At 41.4% G+C, this 20,128-nt stretch overlaps 1 protein-coding gene across 1 annotated transcript in view; it reads left to right on the forward strand.

Moving 5' to 3' along the window:
- The window catches only part of hmcn1 (hemicentin 1), an 85,432-nt gene that overhangs the window by 17,672 nt on the left and 47,632 nt on the right, over nt 1–20,128 (forward strand). The window contains exons 2-17 of the mRNA XM_088313513.1: nt 3,168–3,238; nt 4,226–4,384; nt 4,464–4,586; nt 5,146–5,317; nt 5,492–5,598; nt 9,975–10,095; nt 10,235–10,498; nt 10,584–10,728; nt 10,881–11,002; nt 11,808–12,077; nt 16,929–17,070; nt 17,148–17,275; nt 17,387–17,500; nt 18,707–18,865; nt 19,603–19,794; nt 19,871–19,966. Coding sequence (XP_088169639.1) covers nt 3,168–3,238; nt 4,226–4,384; nt 4,464–4,586; nt 5,146–5,317; nt 5,492–5,598; nt 9,975–10,095; nt 10,235–10,498; nt 10,584–10,728; nt 10,881–11,002; nt 11,808–12,077; nt 16,929–17,070; nt 17,148–17,275; nt 17,387–17,500; nt 18,707–18,865; nt 19,603–19,794; nt 19,871–19,966 — 2,385 coding nt within the window. The remainder of the gene's footprint in view (nt 1–3,167; nt 3,239–4,225; nt 4,385–4,463; nt 4,587–5,145; nt 5,318–5,491; nt 5,599–9,974; nt 10,096–10,234; nt 10,499–10,583; nt 10,729–10,880; nt 11,003–11,807; nt 12,078–16,928; nt 17,071–17,147; nt 17,276–17,386; nt 17,501–18,706; nt 18,866–19,602; nt 19,795–19,870; nt 19,967–20,128) is intronic.

A 20,128-nucleotide genomic window follows, 5' to 3' on the forward strand; every position in this document is an offset into this window, starting at 1 on the left:
CAATTGACTCTTATATTATCTCATCTATCATTGCATAGCATCATTGTATGTGTCAAATGTTGCCCAGTTGGCATCCATTGCAGCCTGGTCATCCTGGAAGGGGGATTCCCCCATCTGTGGTCCCTTCTCAAGGTTTCTCACTTTTCCCCTAATGAGGTTTTGTGAGTTTTTCCTTGCCCTCCTGGGGGTTAAGATCGGGGATGTCGATTGTGGCTATGTAAAGCCCTTTGAGACTGTCTGTGATTAAGGGCTATACAAATAAAATTGACTTGACTTGACTTGACTTGTTCTTTGTCATTTCCGTCTGTCCTTTCCTTTTCTCTCAAGCCAGGATTGCAGTCAGGTTTCTCCTGTACGGTGTGTTGTCATACATGGTTGGTTTGCACCATGTAAATGTCATGAATTTCTTCTGAAAAGTGGGAGGGATCTTTGCACACAGAAGCCATTGATATTAAATATTATCTACACTTAAACACGTAATTATTTTTGGGGGAAGCTAGTATAATGTGAAAAAAATGAAAATGAAAATCTGCCTAATAAAGGGACACTGGCTGTATTTCGAGATCATTACACACAATAGTTTAAAAACTGTGCAATTAGGTTTACATTAAACAAAAATAATAAGCATTGTATTTTGTTTATTATCTGACATGGGCAGTGTTCCTGTGCGTCTTCAGTGCAAATTCCTGAGGTCGACCTGATAATTTGCAGGTCCTACTGTAAAACACTCCACACACACACAATAGGCAGCAGAAATGGCAAATCCAGGTCCAATTTAAATACATGCCACATTTTCGCTTTAGCCACGGGTGATTCTTCTCAAGTATTGTATGCCTTCTTACCGATGGAGTAGACATACAATACTTGAACACGTGTTGCATTTTAACATAACACTTTTTTTTTTGCAGGGATGTATATTACACAAAAACACAATAAAATAGCATGTAACTGTACCACCTACATCACCTGGAGCATTTCAAAATCAATATTTATCTAATAATAGGTCAGAAACATAATCATTGAAATTGAAACACGTTATACACACCAAACGTGCTGATTACACTGGTCAACATTTTTTTTTTTTTTACAGTTTTTTTTAATCAGAGATGCAATTATACTTTTCTAGATTGATATTTTTTAGCTGATTCTATATCTGCTCTGACTTTTTTGACTTGCATATTAGGTCTTGATAATAATAAAAATACTACTACTACTACTACTAATAATAATAATTTTAGTTTCTTCCCACATTCCAAAAACATGCATGGCAGGTTGCTTGGCCACTCTAAATTGCCCCTAGATGTGAGTGTGAGCGCGGATGGTTGTTCGTCTTTATATGTGCCCTGTGATTGGCTGGCAACCAGTTCAGGGTGTCGCCCCCGCCTACTGCCCAAAGACAGCTGGGATATGCTCCAGCACCGTCCGCGACCCTAGTGAGGAGAAGCGGAACAGATAATGGATGCAAGGCTGGATCATTCAAAGTTGGTGTGAAGAGAACATTGTATCACAATTGTGTTTAAGAATTATTCAAACAGCCACTGAAACCTCCTCCAATCACCAAACATCTATATCTATATTAATAATTTGGGTGCTCTATTTATCATGTAAAGCAGGGTTCTTCAATCCTGTTCCTCGAGGGCTGGTTTCCTGCCTGTTATCCAGCTCTCCCTGCTGCACCACACCTGATTCAAATGATCAATCGTTATCATGCTCCTGCAGAGCTTGCTGAATAACTGATCATTTAAATCGGGTGTGTTTCAGCAGGGAGAGCTGGAATGCAGGCAGGACATCGGCACACAAAGAACAGAACTGAGGACCACTGATGCAAAGCTTTAGGTTCGGGCCTCGTGGTCAAATGAAAGACTTGTTTTCAGGGTTTTTTATTTGTTCTTGTCATCTCAATGTACAAGGAAACCGCAAAGTGCTCCTTTGTCCACATGTGTGTTCTTTGTGGAGCCTTCGTCAAGCTCATTCCGCAGCACAGCTGCAGTGGCTGAAAACACTCAGTGTGACTTAAAAGAAAAGCTTAGCAGCTCATTAACGGATTGAAAAAAAGTAAGCCGAGAAACTGCAGTGACTAAAAACAACAACTCTGCAAATCCAACACTTTGCAAGGATCAAAGTTTGGTGAGAAATGATGAAATTAGACACGTTCAATATGTTTCACCTGCAAACACATGCAATGGACATATATAAAGTTAAATCCTCCAAAAATTCAGGCTCGCACCAAATGTTTTGTTAGAGTGACTTTAATTGTGCTTTGTGATTGCCTGGGAACTTATCGAGGTCAGTGATTATCAACCAGTGTGCCGTGGCAAACTCATGTGCTCTGATAAATCATCAGGTGTACTGTGGAAAATCATACAATTTCAATTATTTTGACCAAAAAAATTACAATTTTCTGAAAAACGTTTTGGGTTAATTTATGTATGCCAACCATGTATAGTAACAGGCAAAACAATGACATGTTTTCCACTAGATGACCGAAGAGACATAATTAACCTATTTATCCAATTGTGAATCGTTTTGTGTGTGGTGTGTCGTGAATTTCTTTCCAAAGTGAAATATGTGCCTTCGCGCAATAAAGGTTGAGAAACACTTCCTGGGGTGTACCCAGCCTCTTAAAATCAGATGAGAAATTCTCCATCTCACACCAGACATAACACAAGAAATAAGGTAGGAAAAGACTTGATTGACTTGAAGACAAAAACAAGTTACGCAAGCCAAAAATATTTTCCAATTTCATTGTTTCATTAAATAAAGCAAAAATATGAATATCCCAGAAATGTTCGAGGAACTGCAATCTTTTAATCAACGTAAAAGGATTCTCGTAGTTTCATTCTAAACAACACTGTGCAACACTGGATATGCCCTGCATCTTAATGAGAAAGGATGTGAATAGTTTTGAACGAGGACCTGATTTCAAATTTTAACGGGGGAGCCAAGCCAAAATTTTTCTTTACAATATGTTTTGTATATAATATGCGCCCACACTAGTCTGAATAGAGATGGATAAAAACGTGTGGATTTTGCTTCATTCATATTCCAATATGAATTAGAATGGCCTGTTTAGACCAGGGCGCTAGGACATGTTATTGTAAAATAATTTGTACTTGTAAGATCGTTGTTATATATTTTCTCATACAGAATTATTTTCTTCTTTGCAGAAATCGGACCTGTGACAATCACAACAGACCCAAAGAAATTCCAGTATGAGCTGCGAGAGCTGTATGTTCAGGTAGGTTGAGCACGCAGATTTGAACCCGAGGTCATGTCGCAAGACAACACATAATTCACAAAATTCAGAAAGTCAATCTGTTGCTTGACATTCACATGAGAATACAAGTTATTTCTTTCGGGAGTTTTTGGAATGTGAAGTCACTTTAAATTGTAACAGTAGCCAGAGAATCTACAGCCCAATATTTTGATCAGTGTTGATCTCCCAAAATGCTTCTCAATCTCGTATTATTTCTCATTGTGCACATTGTAAATGACTCAATTCTGGACTCTCTCTCACTAATGACAATTGAGACAACAGAGAATCACTGTCTGTGCATCCTTGACACAAGTTCGTCCTAATCTGGTGTGTGCGCGCGTGTGTGTGCGTGTGTGCCGAGTGGAGCATGGAAACAATCCAATTTCCTCTCACTTCCTGCTTGTTTCACTTGCATGCCTGTTTGTCCTCCTTTTCCCCTTCCAATTGTCCAACAGATTTTATTTTCAAGGGCACATTTCAGAAATAGTCCAATAATTGTTTTTTCACAGATGTTTGTTGATTTTAGAAACAGATTTCATAAATTCTATACTATAAAGTGGGGATGCCATTAGAGGTGGTTCCATTTCGGTACAAAAACAGTCTGAGGGTTGTCTCATGGCTGGAATCGTGCAGAGGATGTTTCTCTTTGACCCCAGCAGGCAGCCAGACACTGATATTGACCAAAGGATAACGGCCACGAAGGGCAATCACGTGCTTTTCTCATCTACATGCTTTGTTTGTTTTTTTCTCAGTATGACTCAGTTATGTGACGACCGTGGTTCACATAGCTGACTTTTACTATATGCAACTGGTCAATGCCCCACCATACGACAGGCAATTCACAAATTTGACAATCAATAGTTACAATCTAGCATATACCAATAACTTGCATATTATCACTGCACACTTTGGTAATTACAGTGTAACTTTGTAATGTGCTCATCACATGGTTTTTGTTTTCATTGCCAGGGTGGTGGTGACTGTCCAGAGATGAGCATTGGTGCTATAAAAATAGCCCTGGAGATCTCACTGCCCGGATCCTTCATTTACGTCTTTACTGATGCCCGGTCCAAAGATTACAAGCTCACCCATGATGTCCTTCAACTCATTCAACAGAAACAGTCACAGGTCTGGCTGATAGTCTTCACAATAGGTCTTATGTGATCATTTAGACTAATACTGGTACTTTTCTTTTGTGTGTATTTAGGTCGTGTTTGTGTTGACGGGAGATTGTGATGACAGGACTCACATTGGCTACAAGGCATATGAGGAAATCGCCTCCACCAGCTCAGGACAAGTCTTCCATCTAGACAAGAAACAGGTCAATGAGGTAAGAGTGTTACTAAACAGAAATGCAGGAGTGCATTTCTGTACTCCTCTGACCTTTAAAGTACAAGTTTCAAGTTGTCTGACTCATGGGGAAAATATTTTGATTCACAATGACATGTCTTGGCCACGGAGATAAAACCAGTCAGTCATGGTAAAGCTGCAGAATTTAAAAAGTTGCAGACAATTTACAACTCTCTTTATGTGACTTTGATGCAACTGGAATGCGGTTCAAGTTGTCAGTTGATGAATTATTAGGAATGTAGTTAGTGTCAATCTTTACAAATTATTATTTACTCAAAATGACTTTGGTCTGTTACTAGAATTGGACATAATTGATGAATGGCTCGTTAGTAATTCATGTTCTGAAGCAATCAAGTGAAAATGGAGCACATGGGTTTCCTGCAGTTAGCAGTTGGCTGTTGATTTGGTCTCAATTAGTACAGCATGTGGTCTAAACAATATGGACAGACAGACAGACAAACCGATTGTTGATAAATCATCATAATCCTCATGTACAGATTTACTGTCAACAAGTAATGGCGACATTATTTATTTCACAGGTTTTGAAATGGGTGGAGGAGGCTGTACAGTCCTCAAAAGTCCACCTGTTGTCAACTGATCACTTCAATGGGGTCAGCAACACCTGGAGGATCCCCTTTGACCCCAGTCTCAAGGAAGTCACTGTATCCCTCAGTGGCCGCACACCAGACATCCAGATTATAAACCCCCAAGGTTAGGATAACTGTTACATATGTTCAAATGTCTATGAGAGATCCCCCCCCCCAAAAAAAAATAATTTACTGTATGTATGTGAAGTATTTAACCATGGAGTTTGAAAATTCATTCATGTTGGCTGCATCTGTGGAAGGGGCGAATTATTAACCCACGTTCATGTTTTGCCTCCAGGGAGGATCATGGGGAAGAGTGACGGTCTGACTGAGCTGTTGCACATTCCCAACTCTGCAAAAGTTGTCAACATCAAGGACCCGCAGACCGGATTTTGGTCTATCAAGGTATAAGATCCAGTTTTTCCCAGCACTAAACTGTCTTAAAAAGTCTTGCAGCAAGCAATTCAGCAGTGAAACCTTCGATTGAGGTCGCAAATCGTATCGAGGGATAGCTGGGCCTTTGGGAAAGGTCTTAAATTGAATTACTGCACTAATATGTCAGCGTGTTCAGATACAGTGATAACCGATAAATTTGTCATGCATGTTCTCTGCAAGCAGTCCAGGTTGATAGAGATGCAGTATGCTGGAACACACATACACACACACACACACATTTTTTGTTTTTGTTATGGCAGTCATCCTGCAGCACCAGTCTTGCATAGTTGAAATTAATGGCACCCTTATATCAAAAGAATGCCAAATGGGACACACATTTCACTACAGTATAGTTTCAACGCCAGATGTTGGGAAAATGACAAGCATTTTTACCTGAGTGATTTGTGTAAGGGGCCATGTATTTTCTGCTCTGACATTTACCGTCATAGCATCATTATGTGACAGTGTGCGCTTGACTTACTGTGAAACTGATGAGCTCAAGGACTGTGGCATCACTTAAGAGTCATCCCAAATGACTCAAGTGAACCAGTGAAACATTTTCTTAAAAGTTCAATATTTTAGTTTTACATAAGGATTTGGCTATGAATTGAGCCACTGGAACACCCATCATGGCCAATGAATTCATAAATAATAAGCGCTTTTGTTGCTCCCTAAATCTTACTGCTTTAGCGTACAGAGACTTTTTTGACAATTTTATGGTCTCAACTTTTCTGTTCCAGCACTACTGTGTTTGCAGAAATGTGGAATGCACTAGGAGTCCAATTCTGTATTACAAGGTACAATCTAGGTCACTGGTACCCACCTCTTTCAGGTTACTATGGTCATGTATATATGGCCGGACGGTGGACAACTGGTTAGCAAGACCACCTCACAGTGCGGAGGTGCAGGGTTTGATTCCGGCCAAGAAAACATGCCAAAATAACAACTTAAGACTGCAGTTCATGAAGTTGATGACAAATGTCTAATAGAAAATAATACATGGTTACTGGTGATTAAAAAAACATATAAAAAACTTGATCCGTTTGGCCATTTAGAATCATGAGATTCTTTACACCCAAAACTCAGTTCCTCCATGGACCGCTGAAAGCTTGGGGCCAAGCAGCTGATTGTAATTTTTATAACATGACTCACCATTTTCCACCAGAACTGTCCTTCAAAAATGCCATCACACAACATTGCCCACAACTCCCCTCACATGTTTTAAATACAAGCAATGATGGTGAAGAGTGAGGTCATTACCAAATGCAGACAAACTTGCATTATAATGGAAATGGGTAACAATAAAGATGTAATTGTGTTTACCGTAAAAGATTCTGAATTGAGTCTGATTAGTGGATCTCTTCATGACAATTATTAGGCCATTATTAGATTCAGCCGACATTCAGTATGTCCTCATTCAGCCAGAGACATAATCGAAAAGACCGCTAAAAACATGAAAATATAACAGCGACGTCATCCAAAATATTTTTTTATTTGCAAATCAAAGTTCTGGCTATATTTCCAAGCAAATAAATGTAGAAAAGCAGTAACTGTTGCAAAAACAACCTCAACTAAAAAAACAAACAAACAAACAAACAAAAAAAAAAAATTCCGTTCCTGTGGATGTAATGACCAGATGCTCCAATATAATGATCCTTATAAAGTATAATTCTCCTTTTCCTCATTATGTTCAGTGTAATAACCCAGCTCGCATCTCTCGCTTCCAACATATTGTGTCCCACATGGTCCTTCCGTTTCTCACACAGGAAGGCAGACAGGCAGGCGCTATGTGTTTCCAACTTTTTCTTTATGTGTCAGACTTGTACAGATTTGGAGAACGGAGAATATTCAGCATGCTATGTGTTACTTCTGGAAGACCTTTTGAATTTGTCATAGGTGACATTTTCATTTTTTCTAGTTTTTTTTAGTGCTTTTTAATGGAAGCATAATCACATTGGTCTCACGTGATGACTTACTGTATCTTTATTGTGTTCTCTTTTATCTCCTGCCATTGAAAAAAAATATATCCTAATTTCTTGTTTATGGTAAAAGAACTGGAAACATACAGTACTTCATTGAGATTTCACTCTTGCTGGGTTTCAGTAATAGTCTGTGACACTGAGTAGTTTAATGCTCTTAGCATGGATTGTACTTGCAAAGGAATCGTTTTTAATCTGCTTTTAATCAGATATTTTACTGTGGAGTGCAGAAAGGTGTTTCGCCTACTTCTTTCACCCAACTGTCTTTCATGCAAAATGTCTCTTAGCAATATTAAATACCTTATTTTCCAGGCCGTAGGGCGCTCTTTAAAGTCCCTAATCTTCTCCAAAACAAACAAAGCGCCTTGTAAAGCGACGCGCCCATTATATGGACTGAGCATCACTCGCGACCGTAAAGGGATTTCTAATTCTAATGTTAGCACACCCTGCTGGTCAAAGTCTGAGTCATCTATGCTTCAAATTGACCGTGACTAATACATTATGTGACTATGGCGTTTGGGTGATGGTGTACGAGAAAGCTGGACAAAAGGGCAGCTGTCCACAATGTTGTAGTTTGTCTTATCATTTATGTTATTGCAAGCAAGAAACGTCCCAGGTTTAGACAACAGACTGCAAAAAGCCCAAAGCACAACAGCACATCTCTCTAAACAGCCATGCACATCTCTCTAAACAGCCATGTGATTGGCTGAGTCTGAGTGGCTCCCAAGAAGCCATTGCTATAATCTTTTTGTGTTATTTTTATTTCTTTTGGGTATATAGATGGCATGAGAGATACATGTTTTGTGTTAATCTTATTTCTTTGTTTCATTGTTTGCTTGTATGCTGAGTTTTTCTTTTTGGTTTTGATTTGAAACCGTGACTCTAAGGAGTGTGGTGACCAGTGAAGTCCCTCCCCTAATGTTGTCTAGTAGACAATTGCCATGACACCTTTTATCGGTTAGAGTCAGTGTTATTGACAGTGATTCCTTATAGTTTCAGGACATCTGTCATTGAAACCGGGTGATACCTCTGGCAGCGATCCCTTAGGGGATTGAGTCCTGGTGAGCTGGCATCAGCTAGCGCGAGCAGCTGAGCTAGTGCTTTGTAGTGCGGCGCGCCTAGTATATACATAAAATACGGAAATAACACCCTCAACTGGTGTTGCGCCCTTTGATGCAGCGCGTCTTATGGTACTAGTTTTCTTCCAAAATGTTTCGCTGCAGCTTGTTTGCTGCACTGTTGCTAAAATAAGTGTGACGTTTCATATTTCATAATTAAGTAATGCATGGAATCCATTTTGTTCTTGCGGTATTACATACTTTGAGGACTAGCATTCTTTTGAGATGGAGTTTCGTCTTCCTGAAGTACACTACTGTCATGTGTTCTCATTCATGTTCGGCAAATGCTACTGGCAGTTAGATTGTACCCACTGCCAAGGCTGTGACACCTCCTAGGTGTTTTGCCTTACGGTTCCCTAACCTATAGTTTCATGGTAATTATTTGTTCTCCATGTGGGCCAGGCATCAAAGAAGAACACCTTATAAACCATTAGATGCCTTTGATTATAGTGCTTGTCTGTGTCTAATTTAAAAGTATGAATGTCAGAATGTTTGGGTCATTTTTAAATTGGAGAAGTTTTATAAGATCAAGTGGAAGAAGTTTGAATGTCACACAGTCAGACTTAATCATTTTGGCTTGTCTATACTTGCAGGCACACAATAGACTGTTCTAATGCAGAATAGAGGTCCTATATTTTCTCTGTCATTAAAAAGGCAATGCCAGGAACTTTAAAAAAAAAATGCAAAGCAAAGGTTTCTAGTGAAATCCAACAGCGTGTTCACAGAGTGATTTCTGTATTCTAGTAACTACAGACCCAAACTATAATGAGATATTTCTAAACAGAAATACCACACCATGAGACTTGCACACTAAAAGCTAAGTGCAGATAATTACATTTAGTGACGAATTGCTCGAACGGAGGCTAGAGGCATAGGTTGGAGTGCAGCATTACTCAAAAGAGACTAAAGCCCATGAAAATCATTCTCACGCTCCCTGGAAGTAGTTAGCAAGTCGTCTCAACTGAAAAGCATGGAAAGACAACTCAAATTATTTAAAATTAACTAGCAAGAACGATAAACAGCTACTAGATTTTTAGTCAGAATTTGTTAGCAAGGAGGCTAAAACTCACGGGTGGTCTTATTTTATTATTTAAAAGCAATTAACAAGAAATTTAGCAGGGTAGCTTGCGTAAATCAAAATTAATCTTGGTTAAGGTTATACTTTATACACAGGTCTATACAATGTTGGTTACATTACACATGGAAAATCAAGTACATTACGTCACATCATCTGCTCTTTTATTTGCAGACTTCTAGCCAAGGAAGACACTCAGTTCGTATCTCAGGTCTCAGCAGCATAGACTTTCGAGCTGGGTTCTCCCGAAAGCCCACAATGGATTTCAAAAAGACCATCAGTCGCCCAGTTCAAGGTTAGTGAGTTGAAATCATTTTTCCAGTCAGTAAGGGTCCACACAGCTTTGTTTGTCATTTCTTCTATAATTTAGAATTTTTGTGTCAGCGCCTCAGTAGAGCATTACAATGCAAATATAAATTATCTTAACATTTCAGGTATTCCCACCCACATCTTGCTGAACACAACCGGGCTTTCTGCACCTGCCCGACCTGATCGGCTTGAGCTCTTGGCAATAACAGGAAAAGTTATTAAAACTCTGCCAATCCGCTACTACCCTGAACGGCAACCATACAGCCTCTGGAACATCACCGATTTCATTCCACCAAATGAAGCATTCTTTCTGCGGGTGACAGGATATGACCGGGATGGTTTTGTTTTCCAGAGAGTCTCCAGTGTGTCCTTCTCAAGTATTATACCAGGTCCGTGTTGCAGGCTGTGCATACCGTACATTGGCAATATGAACATTGAAGGGTTAACATTACTTTCTGATGTATCTCTTATTAGATGCCCCAAAAGTGCTGATGCCAGCAATTACCCATGGTTATTATCTCCAGAAAGGGGCTGTTAGATGTCAGGTTGAAAGCCTCATTCCCTTCACTCTACGCTTCAGCAATGATGGAAGGCGACTTGGGCTGGATCAATTATTTAGGTTAGCAGTGACGATGTCAAGGACAAAATACCATTTTAGTTACTGTAAACACTTCACATTGTCAAAGTATCATCCAGCGAACCAAAAATTGACTTCAATATACTGCATTGTATTGCTGCTGTCGTAAAGCTCTCAGACTTATTTAATTGCAGGGAGTCTGACACGGCATCATGGGAAATAGAAGTGGTAACGTCGAAGGATGAAGGCTACTATGAATGTATTGCTGTTAACAGCGCCGGGACAGGACGAGCTCGCACCTTCCTGGATGTATCAGGTAAGCACGTTTGAGCATGAGTCACTTTTGCAGAGGGATATTTTCTTGGTTATTGAAAAAAATAACAATTACCACAAACAACAAACATCCCTTAATACATTGCGACTGCAATTTTACATGTTATTTTTTCTTTTCTCTGTGGGAGATAATAATTGGAATGTTGGTTTGACGTTTTGTTTGAAATAATAAACGTCTCTAAGTTTTAAATAGTAAAACGAGCTAAAAGAAAAGTACATCATGAAAACAAATTAGTCTTATGTTTTTAATTGTGGCATTAGAAAATAGAAACACAACTCTCTTTATTCAGAAATCAGTGGAGCCTTATATTTTACATTACAAAAGAATAGATCTGACATCACGAGTCTGAGCGTGGTCACAAAAATAATTTTTTTATCCAAACGTGGCTTTCCAAACTTCCTGCTTTTTGCTATTTGAAACATCCCCGAAGATCACCTCAAAGGAGGCCAAGGATAATGCAAGAAAAAACGTTGAAACTCTGAAACCAACATAGCCCAAAGAATCACAAAGAATTGTGTAATTCTAGCAACATTTTGGCCCAATCCGTACCGTTAGTTTCTTCCGTGTTCCAAACTTCATGTCCACCCAGAATTTCTTGGATATAATTTAAGTCATATTGTCACAATTCTCATTCATCAATGAAGATAAGAACAGGAAAATATATTTCACGTTCTTCTGACCAACGTAGGAGCGCAGTTTTATATTAGGCTAGAACATTACCCATCAGACACTCATGTCACTAAGCCTTTTCATTTCATACTTTTTAATATAACCTCCTTTTATGCAGAGCCACCTCCTGGTATCACAGTTCCAAGCAACATAACAGCTTCAATCGGATCTAAAGCTGTCCTCACCTGCCATGTTGTCAGCACTGTCAGCTTCAACTTGACTTGGTTGAAAGAGGGTCTTGATGCCCGCCTGGACCCTCGAGTACACGTCCTGACTAATCTTTCGCTTCAAGTATCTTCTGTAACGCCAGATCACTCAGGCTGGTATGAGTGCATTGCTGTAAATGAAGGAGGGATGACAGCAAAGAGAGTCAAGCTCATTGTGCAAGGTAAGGTTTTTTTTTTTTTGTAGATCTTTATTTTCTGTTGCATGAAAACTGGTTTTAATGGGTTTCAATGACGTGTTTAAGTTTTTTTTTTCAACTGTGTTCATGTCTTTATTTGTCAGTATCTCCTTGTGTTCCAATTCTCCACGATGTCGCCTCATTATAGGAAAGTGCTTACAGGTGCAAATAGGAAAGAGAATTCAGGGGTCTGGATGATGGATGAGATAGCCTGGCTCAAAATCTGTATTCTAGTTCATCCAGATGCTTTATGAAAAGGTCGGGTTCAGGGCCATCAAGTAGATCCACCAAATGCATCCAACTGTGCGTTTATGAATGTTATTTTATGCATAGAGACGCTGGGAAGGGCACGCAAGTAAAAATGGTATTCCCAAACACATTCATTAGTTATCAATCATATCATCTGGTTGAGTGATTGGTTTTATTCTCTACTATCCAAAACTGTTCCAACTAAGAAGCATGTATAAACCCGTGTCTTGGTGAGCGTAAGAATTTGGATTCAAATGGAACTAAACAGTTTAACAATCCCTGAAAATGTAAGCGACACAGATAACAGGTACCTGTTTGATTAACACTTTCTGACATCACACCTCGATGCAAGTCCAACCTCCTTCCTAAAATATGACACTGTCCTGAGTACACCTGCCCTACTTCCTTCTTTGGCTCAATATAATTCCTTCTAATGCTTTATTGGACACGTGAAATGATTTATGCCTTCTTTGGCTGCTCCAAAGTAAGGATTTTACATTTCTAGATAGTTCTGTTCTTGACATTTCAAGTATCAGGAGTGACTTGTAACACCAATGAAAGAAGGTATCAGTGGCACCTCTGTGCAACGCAATACAGCTAGCAGATCGGCCAGTAGCAAAGAATCTCAGCCAACCAGAGCTCTACATTGAGTCAATACGCCAGGAAAGAACAAGTGAGAGACGCAATCGGTTCTAACTAGCACTCTCTACTGTTTTTACATTGTTAGACAACCGCCAGACTCATGAGAAGTTAATTCACAGGCCATATGGTGCTAAAAAAATTCCTCCTCAGCTTTTGATGCTTACTCGTTATAACTTTATACCTCCCTGCCTCTTTATGCATACTTTAATATTGTTTTCCCCTTTTTGTGATCTTTTATGAAACAAAGATTTTGACCTATTTTGTGTGTGTTTGTGCGTGTGTGTGTGTGTGTGCCTCATCTCCCACTCCCTCTGTCAAACAGCTGTCAGCAAGCCCGCGGGGACTGTAATTACCCCTGGTCTTTGCTGTCCTAGTCATTTGCCTCACTTTCAACAAGTTCAGGTCTGATGACCCACAGCACTCTGCAAGAATGTAGTTGACATACTAGTAAATTCAGATTAAGCTGAAAAAAAAAAACTGAAAAAGCATATGAGATGCCATGTGCCATTTTGCATATATCTATATATCTATGGGCTTTCAGCGCACCCTGATGAGGATAAGCAAAATAGAAAACGGATGGGTGGATATATATATATTTTTAAATCTCTTTGGTATATGTTAAGGTAATCAAACATTATTGCCAATTTGAAACCAACCATGAAACATTAGAAGAGGGGATCTGAAATTACAAGATTGATATGGATCAAATGATTTGAATATTATTTTGTCTGTTCTTCCATTATTTTGTTTCTGATTCCTCTGGGTTTAAAAGGAACTGATTTTTTTTTGTAACTCCAGTATAAATGTTGCTGTATGTACTGCTTAAAAGGTGCAAGCAGTATAAATATGGTGGGGTTGTGTTGTTTCCGCTGCTAATCAGAATTGTAGGACTATTAAAGGACATCTTTATCTTTGTGAAGTTGAGCACAAAGGTGAAACTGTAACGGCTCTCCGTATTATAGACGCCAAAAACAACAGCCAGGCGAGTTGACGTCCAGTAAGTTTTGCGGCTGGTGTTTGGAGAATAATGCGGAATCTTAAATCATGAAACTGATAGAAGAAAGCCAGGAAGTGGAACTGTGAATGACTTATGAGTGGAAGCTCAACAAGGAATCATATTTTAAGGCTACAATGCTGCAAAGTTAGGTCCAAAAATATGTCATTCCTCCAAGTGTCCTTGCCATTTGTGGATTGTGTGGCTTCATACATTTAAAGAGACAAGAAAGAAGACGGTCCTGTTTGGCTGCAAGAAAAGACCCTGTGCTTACAACCCATGTACTCACATCTGGCATTTTGATGTGTACAGCCGCATGTTTTGGACACTCGGGTGAAGAGAGGGGCGGAGCTGTCAACTGATCACCACCTGGTGGTGAGTTGGCTCCGATGGTGGGGGAAGATGCCGGTCCGACCCGGCAGACCCAAACGTATTGTCAGGGTCTGCTGGGAACGCTTGGCAGAATCCCCTGTCAGAAAGAGTTTCAATTCCCACCTCCGGCAGAACTTTGCCCACGTACCGGGGGAGGCGGGGGACATTGAGTCTGAGTGGACCATGATTCGTGTCTCCATTGTTGAGGCAGCCGATCGGAGCTGTGGACGTTAGGTGGTCGGTGCCTGTCGTGGCGGCAACCCCCGACCCGCTGGTGGACACCGGCGGTAAGGGATGCTGTCAGGCTGAAGAAAGAGTTCTATCGGGCCTTTCTGGCCTGTGGTACTCCGGAGGCAGCTGACAGGTACCGGCTGGCCAAGCGGAATACGGCTTCGGTGGTTGCCGAAGCAAAAACTCGGGCGTGGTAGGAGTTCGGTGAGGACATGGAAAACGACTTCCAGACGGCTTCGAAGAAATTCTGGTCCACCATCCGTCGTCTCAGGAGAGGGAAGCAGTGCACCATCAACACTATTTATAATGGAGATGGGGTGCTGCTGACCTCGACTCTGGACGTTGTGAGTCGGTGGGGAGAATACTTCGAAGACCTCCTCAATTCTACCGACACGCCTTCCATTGAGGAAGCAGAGCCTGAAGACTCCGTGGTGGACTCACCTATCTCGGGGGCTGAAGTAACCGAGGTGGTTAACAAGCTCCTCGATGGCAAGGCCCGGGGGGTGGATGAGATCCGCCCAGAGTTCCTTAGGGCTCTGGATGTTGTGGGGCTGTCATGGTTGACACGCCTCTACAACATTGCGTGGACATCTGGGACAGTGCCTCTGGATTGGCAGACCGGGGTGGTGGTCCTCCTTTTTAAGAAGGGGGACCGGAGGGTGTGTTCCTATTATAGAGTAATCACACTCCTCAGCCTCCCTGGTAAGGTCTACTCAGGGGTCCTGGAGAGGAGGGTCCGTCGGGGGGTTGAATCTCAGATCCAAGAGGAGCAGTGCGGTTTTCGTCCTGGCCGTGGAACAGTGGACCAGCTCTACACTCTCTAGAGGGTCCTTGAGGGTGCATGGGAGTTCGCCCAACCAGACTACATGTGTTTTGTGGACTTGGAGAAGGCGTTCGACCGTGTCCCATGGGGAGTTCTGTGGAGCGTGCTTCGGGAGTACGGGGTACCGAGTTTGGTCCGCATTGCCGGCAGTAAGTCGGATTCGTTTCCAGTGAGGGTTGGACTCCGCCAAGGCTGCCCTTTGTCACCGATTCTGTTCATAACTTTTATGGACAGAATTTCTAGGCGCAGTCGAGGCGATGAGGGGAACCGGTTTGGTGACCTCAGTATTTCATCTCTGCTTTTTGCAGATGATGTGGTACTGTTGGCTTCCTCAAGCCGTGATCTCCAACTCTCATTGGAGCGGTTCGCAGCCGAGTGTGAAGCGGTTGGGATGAAGATCAGCACCTCCAAATCTGAGACCATTGTTCTCAGTCGGAAAAGGGTGGAGTGCCCTCTCCAGGTCGGGGAGGAGATCCTGCGCCAAGTGGAGGAGTTTAAGTATCTTGGGGTCTTGTTTACGAGTGAGGGGAGGATGGAGCGAGAGATCGACAGGCGGATCGGTGCAGCCTCAGCTGGGATGCGAACGCTGTATCGGTCTGTCGTGGTGAAGAGGGAGCTGAGCCAAAAGGCGAAGCTCTCGATTTACCGGTCGATCTTCGTTCCTACCCTCACCTATGGTCACGAGCTGTGGGTCGCGACCAAAAGAACAAGATCTCGGATACAAGCGGCCAAAATGAGTTTCCTCCGCAGGGTGTCTGGGCTCTCCCTTAGAGATAGGGTGAGAAGCTCGGCCATCCGGGAGGGACTCAGTGTCGAGCCGCTGCTCCTCCACGTAGAGAGGAGCCAGATGAGGTGGCTCGGGCATCTGTTTAGGATGTCTTCTGGACGCCTCCCTGGTGAGGTGTTCCGGGCATCTCCCACCGGCAGGAGGCCCAGAGGACGACCCAGGACACACTGGAGAGACTACGTTTCCCGGCTGGCCTGGGAACACCTGGGCATCCCTCCGGCAGAGCTGGAAGATGTGGCTGGGGAGCGGGAAGTCTGGGCTTCCCTGCTGAAGCTGCTGCCCCCGCGACCCGACCCCGGATAAGCGGCGGATAATGGATGGATGGATGGACAGTACCACCCCATGCAGTGCCATGTACAACTATGTAAAAGGAATAAATTCCATTCTCATCTTTGATGCACACTGAAATTCTGATGTATGCTGCAACCACAGTTTCCCACACTGAACCTTCTACAAGTGCTGTTCAGTGACTGAATTTGGCAGTTGTAGCGGAACACACCCGGAAAGGGATGGGATGAGGGTCGTATCATGAATCAATTTGCTCATCTCCGAAGATCCCACACTTTACCACGTTTGGAGAGAGATTATATAAGGTTATTAGTTGGAGCTACTCTGAGTTCGATTAAATTTATGAGTACCGGGACAACTTGTAGATACGCTAGAATACGGTACTGCGTTTTGACCAGAACACTAGATCACAGTATATAATGTAAATCTTGAATGTCATTTTCCTGATAGAGGTGCCACGTGTCTCAGTGGAGCCTCGTAACCAGACGTTTACAACGGGAGAAGAAGTGAAGATCAGATGCTTGGCAAGCGGCTACCCACCACCCCTCCTGGCCTGGACACACAACGGCATGTTTATCATGGCATCAAGCAGGTTGGTTCACTTTTCCTTTGAAAAGGTTTGACGTTTTATTGGCTCTTTATTAAGCTGTAATATCAAATTTTGTTCAGACACAGAATGACAGGTGATGGCACACTATCAATAAGGAACATCGAAAAGACGGATGAAGGCGTTTATGGATGCTTGGCTAGCAACCAAGCAGGAACGGACTCCATGGTCTCCATCCTTACATATATTGGTGACTAATATTTCCTGAATATACACATACAAGAGATATTTACTTTTAACATTAAAAACATTAACTATACCCAAATGCTGCACAGCACTTCTTTAACTGCTTTGTCCGTAGAATCGCCTGTGGTGACAGTGGCTGTTGATGAGATTCTCACTGGAATTGGAGAAACCACTGTGATGGCCTGTTCTGCATCTGGAATCCCTCAACCAGAGATCCGGTGGTACAAAGGTACTCAACTTGCATAGTATCAGTTTATTACAAATCCAAGATGGCGGCGCGCATAGACGCAGCGGCTAACAGCTCTCCCTCCCAGTGCTCCTTATTACTTTTTATTAGTGTTTGCTTGCTCTTATTGGCACCAACTGAGGCACAACATCGATATACCCGCCAGGACATCGTGGACATTGGATATCGATGCGAATTAACCATCACAGAGGAATATCTCTAATCTCGTTGCACACTTGAGTACAATGACAATAAAGGGATTTCTAATTCTAATTCTATTAAAAATAAATACAATCAAAAGTTGAGGAAGAACCTACAAGCTTCAGGTTGAGAGAGGCTCTTACTGTGAGTTAGTGTATTGCTGGTGTCAGGCGGAATACAGAATTTTTTTTTCCCAAATCATCGGCATTAACCCATTCCTGGAGTGTCACGGCTTAGTGCAGGGGTGTCATACTCATTTAGCTCAGGATCCACATGGGGGAAGATCTAGGCAGATTATCACTATTTGCATGCTGTTCTGGTGTCACCAGTAGTTGAATGTGTCATATCTAACACATTTATGTCATATTATGTTTTTTTCCCCCAATAAAACCACGACTTGGGTTTTAAATAGTGACATCCAGGCTAATTGCTTGTTGAACTTGCTATACACATCTGAGCGTGACTTGTAAATATCAAGAATAACTCTTTGAAAGAAACTCTTATGGATTAACTGCCACATTGAATTTTACTATACATTGTAAAAGATTTGAGGTTATGGTAAACGTCCATTGAATTAAGATGAAGATGTATCTTACTTGTGTGCAACATTTAGCGACTTTTATTCAGTTGGGCCACACTTATTTTTATACTTTCCCAAATCTTCTCGTGGGCCGGATTAAACCAGTTTGTGGGCATTACCCGGCCCGTGGGCCGTATGTTTGACACCCCTGGTTTAGGGCAGTCTCACAACCGGAAGGCTGTAGATTCCTCACCATTTGAATAAGTTGGTTTTTTTTAAATAAACTAATAGGATTGAAGTAAAATTTACACAGAACTGTCCTTATAAATTTTACTAAGAAATTTACAGTGATAAAATCATCTTTTTTCAAATAACTCAAAATTCGCTTCTTAACAGAGACAGAGTGGATTTCAAAAGAAAAACACATTTGGGGCAGGAAGTAAAGTTGTGTAACAAGTATAAATATATATATCTCTTCTGTTCTCCAGGTGATGTCCAATTACAATCAACATCTTCTTTAGACATAGATCCTCTGGCAGGTACAATGACCATTGAGAATACCCAAGAAGTTGATGCTGGAGACTACACCTGTGTGGCATCCAACACTGCTGGCACCTCAACTGGAAAAGTTGCTCTTGAGGTTGGAGGTATGTATTGCATTGAAGTCAAATGCAGATCTCAAGAACTATGCAATGAACCCACTTTATTATTCATTTTTCCAGAACGCCAAATGTCTTTTTTCAATTATCTCAGTATTGCTCCCAATTGTGTGTTAGTGAAAGATGCACTCTGGCAATGAAACAAATCCTCAAGCCAACTCAAATCTTTCTTCTGTATTGTTTTTAATGTATTTAGAAAAAGTATATTGTCTTGTTTCAATGAAATGCTGTTTATATTTATTGTAATAGCTGGAAAATAATAAATGAGGACTGCTGTTGTCATTTTTGCAATTCTACTTTTTGAGAAAAATAGTTGCTAAAGGGGTTGCGACCTTGCTCACTCCATCGTCCAAAAGTGTGCATATGAACTAAAAGCACTACTTGAAAAAAAAACAAAAAAACATATTTTGTTATTTGTTTGACTTCATGGTCACTGTGAGGGCCAGGTACATTTCTGAGGTCTGGTCTAACACACTTTAGAGACTGTCTGAGACCCCATATCATTTGAGAAAATAATTTATAAACCGAATGAAAAGCTTGGTTAGTTAGTCTAACTAACTGGGATCGGCGAGTGGCAAAAAAAATGAGGGGCATTATTGTGTGCCCTTTGTGTCACTTTGATGTGTCAGTGCGCAAACATTATTAATGGGCATCTTGGTTGAATGAAGCATATATAACTCACAGATGAAATCTAATGACCCATGCCTTCTTCAACTTCATTGCAGATGCTCCAAAGTTCACCCTAGTGCCAATAAACATTGCCGTGGACATCGGGGCCAATGTGGCCCTGTCATGCCAAGCCCAAGGCTATCCAGATCCACAAGTCACCTGGAGGAGACTGGACGGTTTGCCCCTTTTCAATAAGCACCAAAGCCGTAGCGCCATTACTCAAGACAAGCTTGGTCTTCATATCACCAGTGAGTTTCACATTTATAGGCCATATGTGAACTACAGTATTTGGGTTTATACGTGACAATTTCTTTCCCATGTCAGACCTGTGGGTTGAGGATGAGGCAGAATATGTCTGTGAGGCTTCCAACCATTTTGGCAAGATCCAAACCCAAGCAAGCATCTCTGTAACAGGACTGGGTAAGAACAAAATTTACTATTAAATATGCCCATTCTGTAACTTTATTTTAATTCATTCATTTTTCCGACCATATAAAGTTCACTGACCCTTTTTTGAGCAGCACAAAATGAGTGCCAGAATTGTTCTTTATGTGTTGCTTTGAGCATTGACACGTGCGACTT

The sequence above is a fragment of the Idiotropiscis lumnitzeri genome, chromosome 13 (assembly GCF_059441095.1).
Source record: "Idiotropiscis lumnitzeri isolate Australia: NSW breed Sydney's pygmy pipehorse chromosome 13, RoL_Ilum_1.0, whole genome shotgun sequence".
NCBI lineage: Eukaryota > Metazoa > Chordata > Actinopteri > Syngnathiformes > Syngnathidae > Idiotropiscis > Idiotropiscis lumnitzeri.